The sequence below is a fragment of the Cherax quadricarinatus genome, chromosome 96, assembly GCF_038502225.1.
Source record: "Cherax quadricarinatus isolate ZL_2023a chromosome 96, ASM3850222v1, whole genome shotgun sequence".
Taxonomy (NCBI): domain Eukaryota; kingdom Metazoa; phylum Arthropoda; class Malacostraca; order Decapoda; family Parastacidae; genus Cherax; species Cherax quadricarinatus.
In genome coordinates, this window is record NC_091387.1 from 5,931,483 (window position 1) to 5,945,457 (window position 13,975).

General features: G+C 39.6%; 1 protein-coding gene across 2 annotated transcripts in view; it reads right to left on the reverse strand.

The window, feature by feature from the left end:
* The window catches only part of O-fut2 (O-fucosyltransferase 2), a 68,872-nt gene that overhangs the window by 16,219 nt on the left and 38,678 nt on the right, over positions 1 to 13,975 (reverse strand). For both annotated transcript variants that reach the window (XM_053795666.2, XM_053795665.2), the window contains 5 exons: positions 9,941 to 10,076; positions 8,619 to 8,739; positions 5,951 to 6,076; positions 3,675 to 3,867; positions 733 to 913 (listed from right to left, as the gene is read on the reverse strand). In XM_053795666.2, coding sequence (XP_053651641.1) covers positions 733 to 913; positions 3,675 to 3,867; positions 5,951 to 6,076; positions 8,619 to 8,739; positions 9,941 to 10,076 — 757 coding nt within the window. The remainder of the gene's footprint in view (positions 1 to 732; positions 914 to 3,674; positions 3,868 to 5,950; positions 6,077 to 8,618; positions 8,740 to 9,940; positions 10,077 to 13,975) is intronic.

Sequence of the window (13,975 nt, forward strand, 5' to 3'; positions counted from 1 at the left end):
TCCACTGTAAGTGATATAATGTCTTGGTTAACCTGTTGTATACATAATTATTATCATATTTCATGAAAGCACTAAAGCTTACTACATACAGTTGTTCCACAACTTACAACGGTTCAACTTACGATATTTCGACTTTGCGATGAAACTTAAGATAATTACCCAGCATGAAAGCAACAATTCTAACTTGTATACAGCCTCTCCTCACTTAACGATGGAATTCCATTCCTAAGACCACGTTGGTAAACGAATTCGTCACTAAGTGAGGAGCATACTAAAATGGTAGTGGGTTTGTGTCAACCATCTTTGATACTGGTTTAATGTTACCTTTGCACTATTTATAACATTTCTTGTATATTTGTAAATCTTTATACAGCAGTGTACTGTATATTGTAATAAGCAGAATAGAGGAAGTCAGCTCTAATATACATTACTTAGGTATGCATACTAGTCAGAGAGCCCGTCGTAAGTCCGAGTCATCAGTAAACAAGTACAGTGGACCCTCACCTAACGAACGCATCGCATAACGTTAAATTCGCCTAACGATACATTTTAACACTGACATTTTGCCTCGGCTAACGCTAAAAAACTCGCCTAACGATATTCGTTCTCATGTACCAATTAATATCGTTAGGAGAGGCTATATGTATTTTTACTTTTTAATACTGGTATTTACAGTAATTATTTTTTTATTTACTAAGTGACAATACTTATTTATGTAACATGTATTCATACCCATCACTGGAGCATCAGTGGCAATAAACACAGAAGTGAGATTCTCATTCTGCAACAATTTCTTAATCTGCTGCGCAGCCTTCTTTAGGCTCGGCACTTCATCGCCTCTTGCACGCACGAAGTCTTTCCTCCGAAGGTGGACGGCAATGTATGGTCCGCCAACAGCTGCTCCTCGTTTAGGCTAAAATATAGAAGAAAATTATGAAAAATATAAATATCTTTAATTGTAGCAAGCAAAACAGACTAAAACTGACAGTACAGTACTGTCTCTATAACTGGAACCATTCACAATACAGTACTGTCTCTATAACTGGAATTGTTCACAATACAGTACTGTAGTTATAGATGGAACACTTCACATGTAATCCAATGTGAAGAGAAAATTGCTGACCATATTTTGAATCCTGGACATTTATCAAGATGGTCTGACCCATCTTGGGCATTTATCATGTCCAAGATGGGTCAGACCTCTTGATAAATGTCCAGGATGGTTCAGACCATCTTGATAAATGTCCAGGATGGTTCAGACCATCTTGATAAATGTCCAGGATGGTTCAGACCATCTTGATAAATGTCCAGGATGGTTCAGACCATCTTGATAAATGTCCAGGATGGTTCAGACCATCTTGATAAATGTCCAGGATGGTTCAGACCATCTTGATAAATGTCCAGGATGGTTCAAACCATCTTGATAAATGTCCAAGATGGTTCAGACCATCTTGATATATGTCCAAGATGGTTCAGACTATCTTGGACATTTATCAAGATGGTCTGAACCATCCTGGACATTTATCAAGATGGTCTGATTCAGCTTCGTAGAGTTCCATACCCTGACTGAGCCTAACTACTGGGAGCGCCTGGAAGCACTTGACTTGTACTCAATGGAGCGCAGGCGAGAGAGAATTTCCACACCTGGAAGATTCTGGAGGGACTGGTACCTAATATGCAAACAGCAATCACTCCATACGAAAGCAAAAGACTTGGCAGAAGATGCAACATACCCCCAGTGAAAAGTAGGGGTGTCACTGGTACACTAAGAGAAAACACCATAAGTGTCCGGGGCCCAAGACTGTTCAACAGCCTCCCATCAGCAATAAGGGGCATTACCACTAGACCCCTGGTTGTCTTCAAGAGGGAGCTGGACAGATACCTAAAGACGGTGCCAGATCAGCCAGGCTGTGGTTCGTATGTTGGATTGCATGCGGTCAGCAGTAACATCCTCGTTGATCAGGCCCTGATCCACCGGGAGGCCTGGTCGTGGACCGGGCCACGGGGGCGTTGATCCCCAAAATGCCCTCCAGGTAGTAGAGCTCCATACCCTGACTGATCTTAGCAGAGCTCCCTACCCTGATTCAGCCTAATAGAGCTCCATACCCTGATTGATCCTAGTAGAGCTCCCTACCCTGATTGAGAATAGTAGAGTTTCACACCCTGATTCAGCCTAGTAGAGCTCTATCAGCTTAGAACACATCTACTGCATACAGTGTTACTGGCACAAGAGGATATAATACAGTAAACCCTCAGTATAATAAACTTTTAAAATTATGGGCAAAAACCACTGGTTAAATTGTACTTTTAATAATTCTGGTACAATATTTTCAGTGTTTATTATAGTTCAGTGGTATCTCGAATTTCAGCCATAATTTGTTCCAGAAGGCTGTTCGAGTGCCGTTACCGAACGAATTTGTTCCCATAAGGAATATTGTAAATTAGATTAGTCCATTTCAGACCTCCAAAAACACTTACAAAAATATACTTACATAACTGTTCGAGCTGGGAGCTGTTCGAAATTCAAGGTACCACTGTATATCTGTAGGTTTTGTGTGCAGTAATATATTAGTTATAGAGTACTTAAGTCCATTTTTTTGCTATTTAACAATAGTATTCAGATTTAAGAGAAACTTGAAGTATATTTACCATTAAGTAAAGGACACAAGTGCAACTAATGTGACATTTGATTATGGCAACATTTCACTCTCCGCGAGAGCAAAATGTTGCCACAATATAATGTCACATTAGTTGCATATTGTCGGTATTTTTTTTCAATGAACCGGTCGTATCCCACCAAGGCAGGGTGACCTAAGAAGAAAAACGAAAGTTTTTCTTTTTAAATTTAGTAATGTATACAGGAGAAGGGGTTACTAGCATCTTGCTCCCGGCATTTTAGTCGACTCTTATGACACACAACTTACAGAGGAAGAATTCTGTTCCACTTCCCCATGGAGATAGGAAATAAAGAACAAGAGATATTAAAAATATAGAAGAAAATCAAGATGGGTGTGTACATATACAGTGGAAACTCAAAAATCGAACTGCTCCCAACACAACCAATTATATAAGTGTATTTTTGTAAGTGCTTTTATAAGTGTATTTTTGAGGGTCTGAAATGGACTAATCGAATTTACATTATTCCTGATGGGAATAAATTCATTCGGTAAAGGCACTCGATCAGCCTTCTGGATTGAAGAAAGTTCGATATTTGAGGTTCGACTGTACATGCGGGTACATGCACGTGTAGTGTGACTGGAGTTTAAGTACAAGTAGCAAGATATACCTGGTATCTCGCATGTAGTGTCACTAATTCTACCAATATTATTACATTCCCCTGTTAGACTGTTATGTTGAGGGTTCACTGTATGATATGGGATGTGAAGTTCCATTTATTAAACTTTCCTTAGTTAGGTTAGGTAAGGTTCATCAGGAAACAAGACAAGCGTTTCCTGATGCGGGTCTTAGTCATATGATGACCCACAGCTGGAGCTCTTGGTTATCTGACCAAAGATTTCCGCTGGCTTACTGCTCCACCCCTTTAAAAATTATGGTTATCATCATACCTCCTACCTTACTGTTGCGAGAGTCGTCTTTCACTACAGTTTTATTTTGCTTGTCATACGAGCTTAATTAATCTATTCTGGATGTGAAGTTGCATTTATTAAACCTACCTTAGTGTCACGCCAGTCGTCTTTCACTTCAGTTTTATCTTGCTTGTCGTCCGAACCCAAGTAATCTCTTCTGAACCTTGTAGCCTCTTCCCGCAGATGCCTGGCAAAGCGCATGCTGCGTCTTGCTGCCCAATACCACTTACCTCCGTATTCATCATGTAAAATGGTTTCTGCTCGACCAATAAACACTGACCTGTCAATTGGCAACCAAAATATTAATAGTGTGTTTTAAATTATTATGCTCCGTTTCAAAAAGAATATTTTACATTTTTGTTTTTTATTCATTAACGAGGCGACGCCTCTCGTGTTTTTGTATTTTAAATCAATAAAAACTGATGCTATCGTAACTTTCTGTATCTTCACGATTATTACATAATAACTTTACAAAACTAAAGATTACTGATGGCGGTTTATCCTACTCGTTCCTTTCCTGTTCCCCACTCAGGTTCCTTCTTCTCCTGTTCCCCACTCAGGTTCCTTCTTCTCCTGTTCCCCACTCAGGTTCCTTCTTCTCCTGTTCCCCACTCAGGTTCCTTCTTCTCCTGTTCCCCACTCAGGTTCCTTCTTCTCCTGTTCCCCACTCAGGTTCCTTCTTCTCCTGTTCCCCACTCAGGTTCCTTCTTCTCCTGTCCCCACTCAGGTTCCTCCTCCTCCTGTCCCCACTCAGGTTCCTCCTCCTCCTCCTGTCCCCACTCAGGTTCCTCCTCCTCCTCCTGTCTCCACTCAGGTTCCTCCTCCTCCTGTCCCCACTCAGGTTCCTCCTCCTCCTGTCCCCACTCAGGTTCCTCCTCCTCCTGTCCCCACTCAGGTTCCTCCTCCTCCTGTCCCCACTCAGGTTCCTCCTCCTCCTGTCCCCACTCAGGTTCCTCCTCCTGTTCCCTCCCAAGTTTCCCCTAACCTCTAATCTCATGCTTCTAAAATTGTACCACATGTTCATTAACCTCTCTTATTGTACATATGACTGTAGTTAACTGCATAAGAAATCCTACTTAACAGTCTATGTCTAATATTAACCCGTAAACGGTCCAAACGTATATACAGTGGACCCCCGGTTAACGATATTATTTCACTCCAGAAGTATGTTCAGGTGCCAGTACTGACTGAATTTATTCCCATAAGGAATATTGTGAAGTAGATTAGTCCATTTCAGACCCCAAACATACACATACAAACGCACTTACATAAATACACTTACATAATTGGTCGCATTCGGAGGTAATCGTAAACCGGAGGTCCACTGTATATACGTTTTTTCAACATTTGAAAGTATGTAAAATAAGTAGATCTTCTTTTTGTTTTTCTACATTTCAAAATGTGTAAAAAACTTTGATTTTTTTTTTTTGTTATATTTGAAAATATGTAAAAAAAACTTAGATCTACTTTTGTAGCACTACGCATGTGAACGTAGATCTGCTGGGACCGTTTACGGGTTAAGTCGCTGTGTCTGACTTTTTTGTGTTATCCCAGGTTGTCTACACATATGCTGCTATGTATGATAATTCTATGTAACTGTATTTGTGTATACCTGAATAAACTTACTTACTTACTTAAGTAACACTGAAGCATTAGGAATAGTTTACCCAAAAAGAATTGCATCTTAATTACCTTTTTTTTGTCTATCAATATTATATTACATGTAAACTTCATTATTTTTATAATATAAAGAAATAAAAATCGTACTATAATTTTTTTTAATGCACCGGCCGTCTCCCACTGAGGCAGGGTGACCTAAAAAGAAAAACTCCTAGTAATGTATACAGGGGAAGGGGGTTACTAGCCCCTTGCTCCCGGCATTTTAGTTGCCTCTTACGACACACATGGCTTACGGAGGAAGAATTCTTTTAAACTTTCCCATGGTGCAGTTATTTATTTATCACATGCAATCTCTCTTCACTTAACGACATACTCATTTAATGACCGCTCAGACTTACGACCAGCTCTCTGACCAGTATGCATACATAACTAATGTATATTAGAGCTGAATTCCTTTATGTCTATTACGATATATAATACTGTATAAACATTTAGAAATATACTAAACATATTATAAATGGTGCAAACGTGACATTAAAACAAAGATCTAATTTAGTTTACATTAAGTTACTACCAGTATAGTGCTCCTCACTTAATGACCAATTCATTTACTGACCTACTCTTAGGAACAGAACCCCGTCGTTAAGTGAGGAGAGACTGTATTCACATTCGACTTCGGATATTTTCAACTTACGATGGGGTCACTGGAATACACATAACCCCAAAAGAGAGAGCTACGCTACCTGCTTGTCAAATCTCGTTGTATCAGAGGGAGTAAGGTTGCTGCTTGTCCTTGAATAGAGAGGCAGGTGAAATTATCGGTTTTCACCTTGGTGGCCCACATCTGTCCCGACCATGACCCGTCATCTCTGTTGAGAGTGCAAGTTATGAAGATTCCACTTGTTTATGAAGTTGCAACTTTTATGGGGATAATGTGTAGAGCTTTATCAAGTTATGTTTCACTCTGTGTAGAGCTTTATCAAGTTATGTTTCACTATGTGTAGAGCTTTATCAAGTTATGTTTCACTATGTGTAGAGCTTTATCAAGTTATGTTTCACTATGTGTAGAGCTTTATCAAGTTATGTTTCACTATGTGTAGAGCTTTATCAAGTTATGTTTCACTCTGTGTAGAGCTTTATCAAGTTATGTTTCACTCTGTGTAGAGCTTTATCAAGTTATGTTTCACTCTGTGTAGAGCTTTATCAAGTTATGTTTCACTCTGTGTAGAGCTTTATCAAGTTATGTTTCACTCTGTGTAGAGCTTTATCAAGTTATGTTTCACTCTGTGTAGAGCTTTATCAAGTTATGTTTCACTCTGTGTAGAGCTTTATCAAGTTATGTTTCATTCAGCATAGAGCTTTACCTAGTCGTCATGACTCATGAAATCGTAATGAAACGATTGCAAACAAACCATACCACGGGCGGGATTTGAACCCGCGGTCAGAGTCTCAAAACTCCAGACCGTTGCGTTAGCCACTGGACCAGCTAGCTTCAATAAGATTCGTCCAACTAGGTGTATTTCTACACCATAGGAAGGTTAGCATAGGCCACCACTGTGACCACAAATGCAAGTTTTTATGCTACGATCTGGAGTTTTGAGACTCTCTGACCGCGGGTTCAAATCCCGCCCGTGGTTGCATTTTTTTTAATACCAGTTAACAAAAAATCACATCAGTCCACTAACACCCAGGTGCCCATTTTACTGTTGGGTGAACGTAGACAACAGGTGTAAAGAAACACACCCAGTGTTTCTACCCTGGCTGGGAATCAAACCCAGACCCTCACCGTGTGAAGCGAGAGCTTTAGCCACCAGGCCACCAGAGCCCCTTATATTAGGCAGTGTTAACCCTTCAACCGTCCAAACACAGATCTACGTTTGCACCGCTAGCACTCCGAATGTAGATCAACGTTTCATATTACATGCTTTCAAATGTAAATAAAAAACGTAGATCTACATTCGGAGTGCTAGCGGTGCAAACGTAGAACTACGTTTGGATAGTTTAAGTGTTAATATGCTAAACAATTCTCTCAAGTATGAATATGTGAAAAAAAAAAAAAATACAGCATTCTTTTTCCCATAACTTGAATAATAATCCAACTTTAAGTGATAATAATTTGCTTGTGTGTTCTCCTTATAATTCCTAAATTTGTTTGTAAACTCTTAATGTCTTTATATAAGAGTTTGTTTGGGTTTTTAACCCCAAAGGGTTAACCACCCAGAACAACCCAAGAAAGTCAGTGCGTCAACGAGGGACTTTCTGTCTCATTTCTACTGTGGTCCTTCATCTTGTCCCCCAGGATGTCACCCACACCAGCTGACTAACACCCAGGTACCTACTTGCTTGCTAGGTGAACAGAATAGCATGTGTAAGGAAATACACCTAGTGGTTCCACTCATGCTGGGGATTGAACCATGGACATTCAATGTGTGCAGCAAGAGTGTTGCCTACCAAGCCATTGTAGTCTTAAGTTAGTCTTAACCATGATGCAGTGTGGACCTGCCTGAACTTAGATTTTTTCAAAGGTATAGACAGGTTGTATTATTATTATTATAATCAAAAAGAAGCGCTAAGCCACAAGGACTATACAGAGACAGGTTGTAGAAGACCCAAGAGTCATCCTGATGTCAAAAACATTGGCAGATGGCATATTTCCAGGCACAGAAAACTGTGCATACTGGTACATGACATCACCTGTGTACTAGTATATTGGAGCCAATTAAATGTCTAAATAAATATTTATAACACAAATACAATAAATAAATACACTGTAATACAATACACTCAGTTCTCTTAGTGATCTTTTTGCAAATGCAACTGAAAAGGTGAATGCAAAATTGAACAGGACAAACCATGAAGGTCTTTCCCCATCCTATACAATTTTGGTTGCATTTTTTTAATACCAGTTAACAAAAAATCACAGTAAACATTTAAATTTATATAAGAGCTGACTTTATATAAATCATTTTAAGACAAAGAACCGTATTTCGCGGCTTAAAAGACTTGTTATAGTGTCAATGGCTCGGCATCGGACGTAACTGGAAGAGCTACAACCCACCCTACACCCCAAATTCATAGCTCCCATCACCGACCTTCAGGTTATAGGGCGCAGGGTGGGTTTTGGAGACATTTCATGGAAAAGATGTGTCTAATAAGCCGTGAAATATAGTAATACAGTGGACCCCCGCTTTACGATCACCTCCCAATGCGACCAATTATGTAAGTGTATTTATGTAAGTGCGTTTGTACGTGTATGTTTGGGGGTCTGAAATGGACTAATCTAATTCACAATATTCCTTATGGGAACAAATTCGTTCAGTACTGGCACCTGAACATACTTCTGGAATGAAATAATATCGTAAACCGGGAGTCCACTGTATTTTTGATTGACAACTGCAAGTTACCCCATACCGCTGTTCAAAGTTGTGCCTCTCAATACATGGCCTTTTGTCGTACTTTTCTTCCCATTTGCCTCCCCATCCTTCTGCATAATTCTGCAACACGTATGTTGACCCTACGGTTGCTCCTTCAGCTATGTATGAGGAAAAACACACTAATTTTTTTACCACTGTTAATACATAACTTGAAAAAAAAATTAATACACTGGTTTAAATAATAAGATATCACAAGGACACCAATTGAAATAAGTCACTGACTTTTTTGGGTAATTTACACTATGTATGTTAATTATACTTGTGTGTATCTGTGCCTAAATATACAAACTGTTGTTAATGCATTATACACTTGAATATAAATTATTCAGCAAGATGTTATTCAACATTGAACATATTATCCAGCAAAGAATATAAAGTCACAATACCGTGACTGGAACAATACACAAATAACTCGCACACAGGAGAGAGGAACTTACGTGGATGTTTTGGTTCCACTTGTACCATTAACAAGTCACACTAACACACAAGGGTGAGGGAGCCAGTGTACATAGGAGAGGAGGACAGGGACAGAACAGAGAGGAAGAAAGAAATGGAAAAGTAGTGGTAGAGGTAATGTTGGTATTGGTAGTAGTAGTAGTAGCAGTACTGTCATTTCAGCAGAGCCTTCAACACAGGAGGGATGTGGGTGACCTTACTGTTACGTACAAGGCCAACATTGTCAAAGTACCACACTTGGATCCACTTCGAGGACAGCGTGAAGCAAGCTTCTATACCACAAGACGGGCAGAAAGCAACAACTTCACTCTAGCTGTAACTTTCTCCAGAACATCACTTCATCTGAGATCATTTATCCCCAGGATGACTCAAGTCTGGAACACATTCGTACAGCATTATGATGTCAACATGATAAAGTCAATTGATCAAATGAAAATGTTGGCCCACATATGGCTCCAACCTCATCTTGTCCCCTACTTGTATGTTTCATATCAACAAAAATGCTTTCAAATGAACTGATGTAGGTAACAACTCTTAGCTCATCAATAAAGTTAGGGATCCATAGCTTGTCAATAAAGTTAGGAATCCATAGCTTGTCAATAAAGTTAGGGATCCATAGCTTGTCAATAAAGTTAAGGATCCTTAACCTAACCTTGTCAAACCCTGTGTAAAAAAAAAAAAAGTGAGAGAGAGAGACAAGAAAGAGTGAAGCAGTTTGAAAATTGAAAAATTGACTGTCACTGTTTTACTCTTTATCCTCCAAAAAGCCTCCAGACTCACACTCGACCAATCAATCAACACCACTTATATACAATACACAAATAATCATTCACATTTGTTTACTTTTCAAGTAATCATTAAATTCGGTAACTGGTATCCACTTGTTCAAGCTCTCGACATCGAAGAAATTCTTCCAGGGTACGTAGAGACCAGGACGCACGTTTTGCCAGTGATACAGGTTACCCCAGGGTGGTAGTACCTGTGGAAGTGGTCGAGAATACATTATTATTATTACAGGAAGTCCTCAACTTACACAATACCTCCTGTATTGTGTAAAATATTCATAATACACGAAGTCTTCAATTTATGAACATGTTGGGGACCTGTATTGTGTATAATAACGATTTAATAATAATATAAACAATGCTGAAGGTCCTTGACGTACTCATCAGTAGACGGCTTACTGTATATTGTATAATCAAAAGGCGCTAAACCCACCATGGTCATACAGCGCTGCGTTAAAGAATGAAAAGCATAAATATGATGAAAAATAATGGGCTAAAATTCACTTAGTAAATTGTACATTTAATTTCTTTATGTAATTTTTACTGCAGCAGAATTGTACACTGAGTACATTGCTATATTAGTACACACTAGAGTACATAAGTACAATGCTATATTAGCACGCTAGAGTACACAAGTATATTGCTATACAGTGGAACCTCAAAAATCGAACTTAATCCGTTCCAGGAGCTAGTTCTAAATTCGAAAAGTCTGAAATTCGAAGCGATATTTCCCGTAAGAAATAATGGAAATACAATTAATCCGTTCCAGAAACCCAAAAATATTAACACAAAAAATACATTTTATAGAGATTAATTACAGTTTTACATACAACAAATACTATAGTTTTTAATTATAGTTTTTAATTATAGAGTGCAAAAGGAGAGCAGATGATAGAGTGGGAGAGGCACTGTCAAGAAATTTTAATGAAAATAAGAAAAAATTTTGGAGTGAGTTAAACAAGTTAAGAAAGCCTAGGGAAAGTATGGATTTGTCCGTTAAAAACAGAGTAGGGGAGTTAGTAGATGGGGAGAGGGAGCTATTAAGTAGATGGCGAGAATATTTTGAGGAACTTTTAAATGTTGAGGAAGAAAGAGAGGCAGTAATTTCATGCACTGGCCAGGGAGGTATACCATCTTTTAGGAGTGAAGAAGAGCAGAATGTAAGTGTGGGGGAGGTACGTGAGGCATTACGTAGAATGAAAGGGGGTAAAGCAGCTGGAACTGATGGGATCATGACAGAAATGTTAAAAGCAGGGGGGGATATAGTGTTGGAGTGGTTGGTACTTTTGTTTAATAAATGTATGAAAGAGGGGAAGGTACCTAGGGATTGGCGGAGAGCATGTATAGTCCCTTTATATAAAGGGAAAGGGGACAAAAGAGACTGTAAAAATTATAGAGGAATAAGTTTATTGAGTACAGTGGACCCCCGCATAACGATTACCTCCGAATGCGACCAATTATGTAAGTGTATTTATGTAAGTGCATTTGTACATGTATGTTTGGGGGTCTGAAATGGACTAATCTACTTCACAATATTTCTTATGGGAACAAATTCGGTCAGTACTGGCACCTGAACATACTTCTAGAGTGAAAAAATATCGTTAACCGGGGGTCCACTGTATACCAGGAAAAGTGTACGGTAGGGTTATAATTGAAAGAATTAGAGGCAAGACAGAATGTAGGATTGCGGATGAGCAAGGAGGTTTCAGAGTGGGTAGGGGATGTGTAGATCAAGTGTTTACATTGAAGCATATAAGTGAACAGTATTTAGATAAAGGTAGGGAAGTTTTTATTGCATTTATGGATTTAGAAAAGGCATATGATTGGATGGATAGGGTAGCAATGTGGTAGAAGTTGCAAGTATATGGAATAGGCAGTAGGTTACTGAAAGCAGTGAAGAGTTTTTATGAGGATAGTGAGGCTCAGGTTAGGGTATGTAGAAGAGAGGGAGATTACTTCCCGATAAAAGTAGGTCTTAGACAGGGATGTGTAATGTCACCATGGTTGTTTAATATATTTATAGATGGGGTTGTAAAAGAAGTAAATGCTAGGGTGTTCGGGAGAGGGGTGGGATTAAATTATGGGGAATCAAATTCAAAATGGGAATTAACACAGTTACTTTTTGCTGATGATACTGTGCTTATGGGAGATTCTAAAGAAAAATTGCAAAGATTAATGGATGAGTTTGGGAATCTGTGTAAAGGTAGAAAGTTGAAAGTGAACATAGAAAAGAGTAAGGTGATGAGGGTATCAAATGATTTAGATAAAGAAAAATTGGATATCAAATTGAGGAGGAGGAGTATGGAAGAAGTGAATGTTTTCAGATACTTTGGAATTGACGTGTCGGCGGATGGATTTATGAAGGATGAGGTTAATCATAGAATTGATGAGGGAAAAAAGGTGAGTGGTGCATGAGGTATATGTGGAGTCAAAAAACGTTATCTATGGAGGCAAAGAAGGGAATGTATGAAAGTATAGTAGTACCAACACTCTTATATGGGTGTGAAGCTTGGGTGGTAAATGCAGCAGCGAGGAGACGGTTGGATGCAGTGGAGATGTCCTGTCTAAGGGCAATGTGTGGTGTAAATATTATGCAGAAAATTCGGAGTGTGGAAATTAGGAAAAGGTGTGGAGTTAATAAAAGTATTAGTCAGAGGGCAGAAGAGGGGTTGTTGAAGTGGTTTGGTCATTTAGAGAGAATGGATCAAAGTAGAATGACATGGAAAGCATATAAATCTATAGGGGAAGGAAGGCGAGGTAGGGGTCGTCCTCGAAAGGGTTGGAGAGAGGGGGTAAAGGAGGTTTTGTGGGCAAGGGGCTTGGACTTCCAGCAAGCGTGCGTGAGCGTGTTAGATAGGAGTGAATGGAGACGAATGGTACTTGGGACCTGACGATCTGTTGGAGTGTGAGCAGGGTAATATTTAGTGAAGGGATTCAGGGAAACCGGTTATTTTCATATAGTCGGACTTGAGTCCTGGAAATGGGAAGTACAATGCCTGCACTTTAAAGGAGGGGTTTGGGATATTGGCAGTTTGGAGGGATATGTTGTGTATCTTTATATGTGTATGCTTCTAGACTGTTGTATTCTGAGCACCTCTGCAAAAACAGTGATAATGTGTGAGTGTGGTGAAAGTGTTGAATGATGATGAAAGCATTTTCTTTTTGGGGATTTTCTTTCTTTTTTGGGTCACCCTGCCTCGGTGGGAGACGGCCGGCTTGTTGAAAAAAAAAAAAATACATATATAAAATAACATTTTTACTTACCTTTATTGAAGATTGGTGATGGCATCTGGAAGATAGGGAGAAGGAGAGAGGGAGTTGGGGTTAGTGTTTGGAAGGAGAATCCCCCTCCATGAGGACTTTAGGTAAAGCCCTCTCTGGGGTTACTTCCCTTCTCTGTCTTTTAATGCCACTAGGACCAGCTTGAGAGTCACTGGATCCCTGTCTCACAAAATAACTGTCCACAGTCCTCTGTTTCTGGCGCCTCTTAAACATTTCCCTAAAATGGGACATGGTTCTGTCACTGAACTTGTTGCAAAGACGGCTTGTTTCAGCTTGCTCAGGGTGGTACTTCTGCACAAACATTTGGACATCATTCCACTTGGCACAAATCTCCTTAATCTTTGAAGAAGGCACCTCATCCACTCCCTATATTAACACCTTTCGCAACATCAGCTTCCTTGATTTGTTCTTTCTTTGACAGGATAGAACTGATGGTCGACTTGTTTTTCCCATACATCCTGGCAAGCTCAACAAGTCTCATACTTCTGTATTATTTCCTTCACACCTATGGTGTTTCTCACTTTCTTTACCACAGGGGTACCACTAGCAAGTTTCTTTGGGCCCATGGCAGCTTATTTCACAGTCCCACAAGCACTAAACACAACGAAATAATCGTAAAATGCGTGAATGAGAGCGCAGGTTAGTGTTCACTCAAGCATAAACAAAGCTAGACTGCTCACGGCACCTGCGCTGGGACGCGGACAGAGCGGGTGGCAGACAGGTCCTGTACCCGGCGGTCCAAAAATAGGGGAGCGTTCGATAATAGGGACACAGTTTGTCCGAAAAAATGGTCCTATTTTCGAAACGTTTG